A 7,552-nucleotide genomic window follows, 5' to 3' on the forward strand; every position below is an offset into this window, starting at 1 on the left:
GTCAGTGTCGCTCCTCCAGCAGGCTGGGAGAGAAAGAAAATGCAAATCCACAAGAGTGTGCATGTGTGCTACAGAGAGTACAGGGCTGATTATGTTAGCAAGGCTGAATCGACGTCTCCCTCTAGTGGACGGAGACGTTATCGTTCATACATTTGTTGGCCTCCTGCAGGACATGCTGATGGTGCTGCTTCTCAGACAGCTTCTATTTGCTCAGCAGGAAAAACACTGTATGCGTCTCTATTTCATCATTTTATATTCCAGCTTTATTACAAATGCACACATGTATCTTTACCTTATCGTAGACATGCCTTATGCCGTTACATGTTTAGTACTTTATTATGAAGAATTGCACTCTATGCAAGAGTCCGTCAACCAGCCGCAGCCTCAGTAAACTGGTACGGTCTGTAGCTGCTGCACCCACGGTGGGTGAGTCAACCTCAACACCGTTTCACACAAACATCAAATATTTGAATAAGAGCAAATTTATTCAGTCCTATGACGCTCCTGTTGTCTCAGGGCTGTCTCTTTTTAATGAAGATTCAGATCTTAATGAGCTCTCTTTAATTGGGAGAAAGAAAAAAAAGACAACGGGAAAATAAATGATGGGAAATGCAACAGAGACACTGACACGTTCTCCTCTGATGGGACACAAACGTGTCTGAAGATGTGAATATTATAAGAGTTCCAGCTCTAACATTTACTGCTCCACTCCATCGCCCACGTCACTGAGTGAGCTTTGCCACAAAAGTAGACACCACACAGGATTTGGCCAACAGAGGGCTGCTTTACAGCTTTAAAGAAAAGGAAAAGAAAAGGATGTTTTTATTGTTTTTCTTTTAAAGACCAATAAAATAAATACTATACAGTATCCAATGTAGAAAACCTGATACACTGTCTCAAAAAAAAAAAGGAAAAAAAAAAGAGGGGAAACAATCCATACATTTGGGGGAAAAATAAAAAAATATTAGCACTGATAGCACACACCTCATAATACGAGAGCTCAGAAACTTTTGGTGGAGTGGAAAGCAAGATAAAAATCTCTATATACTTTTATATTTGTAGTTTGGTCCAGATGACACTCCCCATTCATCTATAAGATTTGGATGAGGTAGGTTACAAAACATGACCACAACCATTTGAAATCTTATATTCCCTGTAAAAAAAAACAAACAAAAAAAAAAAAAAAAAAAAAAAACTCCAATCTCAACTAACTGGAGACGGGGAAAAAAATAAAAACCAAAAAGCCGCTTGGATCTGGGTCAGGAGGCCAAATCGCTACAACTCACCGTTTCTGCCTGCAAGCACTCCTCATCTGAACTCTACTGTACAAATGGCTGAACAGGGTTACGGCCGCAATGGGAAAGGAGGAAAAGCAGAGAAGCACAGCAGTAAAGAGGATCAAATTTGTCAGCCACTGTACAGCTCATTTTATTGATCATGTCCTGTTTACTTCCAGAACCCAAAACCTGCTGTAAACATGACCGTGGGCGTGCGTTGTGCAAATACACTGAAGATTGTTTAAATACTGAGCTAGTCAATCACACCGCTGTTCATTCAGAACACCGTCGAGTCCAGACTGCTCGGGTCAGCCGACCGACGCTGCAACAGCCAAACCTCACACAAGCTGCAAATCAACAGTGTCTCTTTGCCAACAATCAGCAAGTATAATGTCATCACTGGACTTTAAATGTGCTTTTGGAAACAGTTCTGGCGTGAAGCAGAGTATTTAACCGCTGGGAAAATTTCAGGGTCGATAAAAGACAATGGCAGATGGAGCGGGTCAGCAAGTCATTCTTCCAAAATCATGTCAAATGCTGAGTAAATTCAGGGTGGAATTTAGAAAAAGGAAGTTTTTAGTATTCGTATTGTAGGAAACAAGCTTTTACTTCTAAAACAATCGGATATGGGTGGACAAACAGAAGCGGGGAGTCTTCTAGATAAGATCGGCCACGTTCATGGGCATCTCCTCCACGGTGGTGTTGTAGAATGTCTCAATGTCCCTCAGTGTTCGCTTGTCATCCTCGGTTATCATGTTAATGGCTACTCCCTTTCTGCCGAAACGACCTCCCCGACCGATCCTGTCAAAAACAAAAAGGGATCACCGTCACTGCAGATATCATCTCTTTGGGTTTGCTGCTCATGCTCACGTTGGACAAAGAGTTGACGTGAACATTTCATTTGCCTGTTGTGCATAGCTGCCAATCATGTCTGCAAACCGTTTGTGTCCTCACCTGTGGATGTAGTTTTCCCTGTTGGTTGGCAGGTCGTAGTTGATGACAAGGGAAACCTGCTGAACATCAATACCTCTGGCCTGAGAAGAAACAAACACCTTTACTTACATGGCACAACTCAATTTTGGATCTAACAGCGAGCCAAAGCAGGAGAAGGATGGTCTCTGAAAATGTACTGCTCCCCCCCTTCCCCTGGAGTTTCTCTGCATCACTCTGAGACAGGATATTTTAGAGATGGTAAGCAGCCTTACATATTTGTTTAATATGTGCATTGAAGGATATGTCCTGGTCAAACAGGAGGCCGAGGTCATGCCATCCAAGAGGAATCTGGCTGTCAGGGCCGAGCACAATAACCTCAGTTTGATCTTTATGGCCATCTATCAATTAAAATTGGGCCGTAAACTGGATGTTTCTTTGCACTCATGTCCTGAATAAGAGCTAACCCCACATACAAACTGGTGGTGGGTCCAGTTTCTATGACCCACCACAGCTTTACCCAGAACTCTCACAGGTGAGCTACAGGAATAAATGTAATCTGCCAATTAGTTGTGAGTCAGGGATTTCAACCCAGCTACAGTGGAGGGCAGATGTCTGCTCTACCAAGGAACTTTCAGTCCTTTACCAACACTGCAGCTGGCAGGAGAGGGAACCTTGGACTGCAAACAGCACTAATAAGAAGCCGTTACATACCAACAGGTCAGTGGTAATAAGGACTCGACTGGAGCCCGAGCGGAACTCCCTCATGATCAGGTCTCTCTCCTTCTGGTCCATGTCACCGTGCTGAAAAGACAGAATGAAGTCTTACAACATGCACTGAAAGTTTCCACACTTGTACCAAATGTGTCAGTCACACAAAGAGGTTCGTACCAGAGCAGAAACTGTGAAGTCTCTGGCATGCATCTTCTCAGTAAGCCAGTCCACTTTTCTCCTTGTGTTGATGAAGATCACAGCTTGTGTGATGGTCAAGGTTTCGTACAAGTCGCACAAGGTATCCAGCTTCCATTCCTGAGGACCACCAGGTCAGACTGTTAGCACAGCAAGCTCAGCATGAACACCCTGATTACAGGGAAAGCGAGTGCACGTTTTTCACCTCTTTTTCCACATTTATGTAAAACTGGCGGATGCCCTCAAGTGTCAGCTCCTCCTTCTTCACGAGGATTCTGATAGGCTCACGCATAAACTTCTTTGTGACCTCCAAAACATCAGCTGGCATGGTGGCAGACAGTAGGACAACCTTAAAAAGATTTACAGAGATATCCGTCAGCTACAAGCAGAGTTCATATTTCAAGCAAGGATCTTTGGCTCGGCCGTTACGGCGCTGACACCAAAGTTCTAACCTGGATGTTGCTCGACAGCTTCTGGAAGATCTCGTAGATCTGATCCTTGAATCCTCGACTAAGCATCTCATCAGCCTCGTCCAACACGAACATTTTGATGTATTTAGAAGCTGCAAAAAGGGAACCACCATGTTACACATACGGGCACATAACACAGCCATACGTTTGCACACCGATACAACTGATTCATGTTGGATTTAGGAATCACGTGCCACTAATGAGGTTTCGGTAATGAAGCGTCTTCAGGTGTAAAGGTGCCGTATTCAGAAGTAATGAACGTATGATCATGCCTCTGGACCTCTGTTGTCATGAAAGCTCGAGCCAACAGAACGCCGACCACAGCTACACCACAGCAGGGGCTTACAGTGTCAGCTGACACGCATGGATTTCATCATTATACAGCATTATACAATAACTGACCTCCGAGGTGATCAAAGTCACCAGAGACTCGTGTTAATTTCTTTCTTTGTGGTCACACATTTCAAACTAAGCCTGATTTAACTCCTTCTCAGGAAGACTTACAAAGGTTTTTGCGAGTTAGCATGTCAAAGACGCGTCCGGGAGTTCCCACCACGATGTGTGGGGCTTCAGCCTGCAGTTTCTGGACCTCACTGCGGATGTTGGTCCCTCCAATGCAGGCATAGCAGCTGGCTCCCATGTAGTCGCCCAGGGCAAGGACCACTTTCTGAATCTGAAAGAAAGTCAAAGACCAGACGTTAAGCCATGCAAAAGGCTACATGAGAGATCCTTAAGAAACAATAGCACAATATGTCACTAGTGTAAGAGGGCGGGTGTGGAAGCCTACCTGCTGAGCCAGCTCCCTAGTGGGAGCCAAGACCAGAGCCTGAGTGCCTTTCAGCTCCACATCAATCTGCTGAAGGATGGAAATGGCAAAGGTGGCAGTCTTCCCAGTGCCAGATTGGGCCTGAGCAATCACATCGTAACCTGAAATTAAAACATGTGCAATTTAGTATCCAGGGAATTCTTGGGGTTGTTAACTGCTAAGTGTTAGAAACACATCATTACATATTGAAGCACGCTTACCCTTGATACAAGGCATAATGGCCCTTTGCTGGATAGCTGAAGGTTTCTCAAAACCATAGGCATAAATTCCCCTGAGCAGGGTCTCACGTAGACTCATCTCATCAAAACTATCCACAATCTGGTTCCAATTGCTCTGGAAAGGTTAGAAAGAGCACAGGTTTATTGTCAGTTCATTACATGCTGTGCTGTGAAGAACGTCACAGTGTTGGTGAGAGTTTCATAGGAGACTTACCTCAATGATCCCATCTGGCTCCATGCCTTCAGGGCCATTGTCTCTGTGAATGACAGAAACTCAGTTATCTTTCCTCTCAAGCTGCACTTGTAAATGACCTTAATGCACTAAATCCTCTCTGCCCACGAATAATGAGAATAAAAAGAATCTTCTGTGGCACAAAAATATCCCCCTTTAAGTAAACGTGCTGATATAATCATTACCAGGCTCGCCGTTATATCATTCTTCCCAAACTTGGCATGAAAAAAGAAGCCTTCGCCCCTTGTGCTGTGACGCGCGGCCTTGTGGAGAGGCCGCCATTTTTGCTACATACAATCAAGATGGTCGTTTCTCCATTCAGGGGAGGAAAAGACAGGGGCGGGTGGACGCTTCACGGAGGAAACAGAGCCACAGCCACGTCGAATGTGGCCAAGTAGTCGACAAACGCCGACATCTTTGTGTTCAAAGCGTTCGGATCATTTAGAGCTGTCCGCGATGCTATGAAGAAAGCGGCAGAACAAGCTTCGCGGCTTTCCGCCGCGGCCTGCTCCGCATTAGCTGCTAGCAACAGGGCCTGCTAGTCTGTAACTGTCGGCGAAAGTCGGCGAAAGCTATTGTTCATTTAGACACGTAAGGCACAGCGCTTTATGGAGGCAGCACACAGCTCCACCACATGCAGCGTGTGTAAGCGGAAAAACGACCATTTTCAGCGGCCTTAAAGCGGCCTTTGTTTAAAACGCCGACCATCCGTACTAAGACCATGTGACTCCATCGAACAGCACGAAACGGCATTAATTCACCTTTACAGACAAAATAAGGTTCGTTACGTGTATTACACCCGAAAATATCGTAGTTCCGATGTTTTGGCTTCAATATCAAGTTACTACAAATGAAAAGAGGAAGAATTTTTAAAGGCCTACATCAGGCTTGTTCACGTGCTGTCGCCGGATGCCGATAACGACCGCAGTCTGTATCCACATCTGAAGCATTAAGACTAATATAACTTCTGACTAGCATGACTTTAACGATCTAAAACATTCAATCTTATTTCACACTCGTCTCCTGAAACGCGCAGAGTCCTAATGTTCATCTAAGACAAAAAGTCCCCGAATGTTACTCGACTACAAAACTCGGTTAAAAATCTGCATTCTTGAGAACATCAAGTAAAATATGACGGATTGAAGAAGAAAATACGCCCTAGAACTCACACTTTATGCGACCAAAAGTAGCCCTCCTTACCTGTTATCATATTCAGCCGACATTATTTCAAAGAAAGAATCCGCAGCAGAAATCTCTTATATAGGTTATGCGCACAAAGAGGCTTTCTCATTGTAAAAGCTCACCGTCACTTAGCTGTGGACCCGCCCACAGGCACTTGCGATTGGACGAGCTCTACGTCACGTAAAAGTAAGCAGACCCACGGGGCGGACCGTTTCCGTTTACAGTATGCTCGTAATTCACGCTCGTGCCCGAGTTCTTTAGCCAAAGAGGCGGGGTTTCAGTTTTTACGGAATCCGTTGGTGACGCAACCGGGTTTCTTCAGTCCGCCTGCCCAGGTGTGTCCCCGCTGCTTTGTTCAGACATTAAAAAACGCCGAATTAAAAATAAACACAATTTTTAAAAATTAAAAATAAACACAATTTTTAAAAATTAAAAATAAACACAATTTTTAATTCGGGTCATGCAACGTGTTAATGTTCCAGCATTACGTCGAGTATTTACAGCCTATCAGAAATGAGGCTCCTGTGTAATATGCATCAACACACTGCTCTTTACATTCACTCATACTCTATCACGGGAAAGAGTTAAAAAAAACTTTCTGTTGATTATCTCAATTTCGTGCTGAATCTGGATAATGGACAAATCTAATGACAGTGCAGTAGGTTAGCTCCATAAATGTAAATAAATAAATAAAGCTTGAAAAACTAATGTCTATAATGGCACATTTTAATGCTTTAAAAAAAACCATAACCACAAAATGACACCATGAAATTAAACTGAACATTGTCCCAGTGACAATAATGTGGCATCTGTACCTGGTTTAGAACTTTTTAAGTGTTATCATGTATATGAAGAACCCATCGTGTCTTTCTAGTCTCTACATGTGCTGAGAATCATTCAGATATTTGCTCTGAAATGGGGTTTTATTACTTTCATGTAATGTGTTTTTTATTTCTTGATCTAATATTCTGTCTCCATTAAAATTAAACTACCATAAACAACTAGGCTGCTCATTTCTTTGTGAGCAAACTTACAAATTAACCAGATCATCAGATGATTGTACCACTGTACTAATATTCACTTTCTACACAGATTGATGCTTTTTCTTTGTGGATTCCCTCATCAGGTATTGCTTTTCTGTATGGGGCCGATTTGGACTTCACACCATGTGGGCAGCAAAAACAAAAAAGCACTTGGGTTTTGGTTACGACTTGTTCTCTCAGTGCTTATGTATCGTCTGAGTGTCGACACCTATCACAAAAAATACTGCAGTGGCTTTCCTCACTTTCACAGCCGTTAGAAAGGGACTGTGAAAAGGTGTTGTGGCAGTGATCGAAGCGCCCATTACAGCAGGTATCAGTGTGAAAGGGTCTGCAACCATCCCCTCTGCAAAGAGCTGGCTGAATACCTGATACTGCAGGTTAATGAGGCACGCATTCACACCCCTCACCCACCACATCCTGGTAGTAGTCACTGCAAGGCCCCCTTTGTACTTTGTGGATGATGCA

The 7,552-nt window shown here is 43.7% G+C and overlaps 1 protein-coding gene and 1 non-coding gene across 2 annotated transcripts; both read right to left on the minus strand.

Moving 5' to 3' along the window:
* Positions 1-1,169: 1,169 nt before the first annotated feature.
* eif4a1a (eukaryotic translation initiation factor 4A1A) lies at positions 1,170-6,146 on the minus strand. The gene is made up of 11 exons (XM_085377922.1): positions 6,063-6,146; positions 4,845-4,887; positions 4,613-4,745; positions 4,374-4,513; positions 4,091-4,259; positions 3,569-3,678; positions 3,322-3,465; positions 3,099-3,236; positions 2,922-3,011; positions 2,232-2,311; positions 1,170-2,078 (listed from the first exon to the last, which is right to left on the minus strand). The coding sequence occupies exons 1-11, from the start codon at positions 6,083-6,085 to the stop codon at positions 1,934-1,936; spliced, it is 1,215 nt and encodes a 404-aa protein (XP_085234048.1). The 5' UTR covers positions 6,086-6,146; the 3' UTR covers positions 1,170-1,933.
* Positions 3,828-3,968, minus strand: LOC146634593 (small nucleolar RNA SNORD10). Its single transcript, XR_014905691.1, has one exon. It is a non-coding gene; the product is annotated as a small nucleolar RNA SNORD10 (small nucleolar RNA).
* Positions 6,147-7,552: the final 1,406 nt, after the last annotated feature.

This window comes from Diplotaxodon limnothrissa, linkage group LG3 (genome assembly GCF_057381915.1).
Source record: "Diplotaxodon limnothrissa isolate DT_005_m linkage group LG3, D_limnothrissa_male_GT1.1, whole genome shotgun sequence".
Taxonomy (NCBI): Eukaryota; Metazoa; Chordata; class Actinopteri; order Cichliformes; family Cichlidae; genus Diplotaxodon; species Diplotaxodon limnothrissa.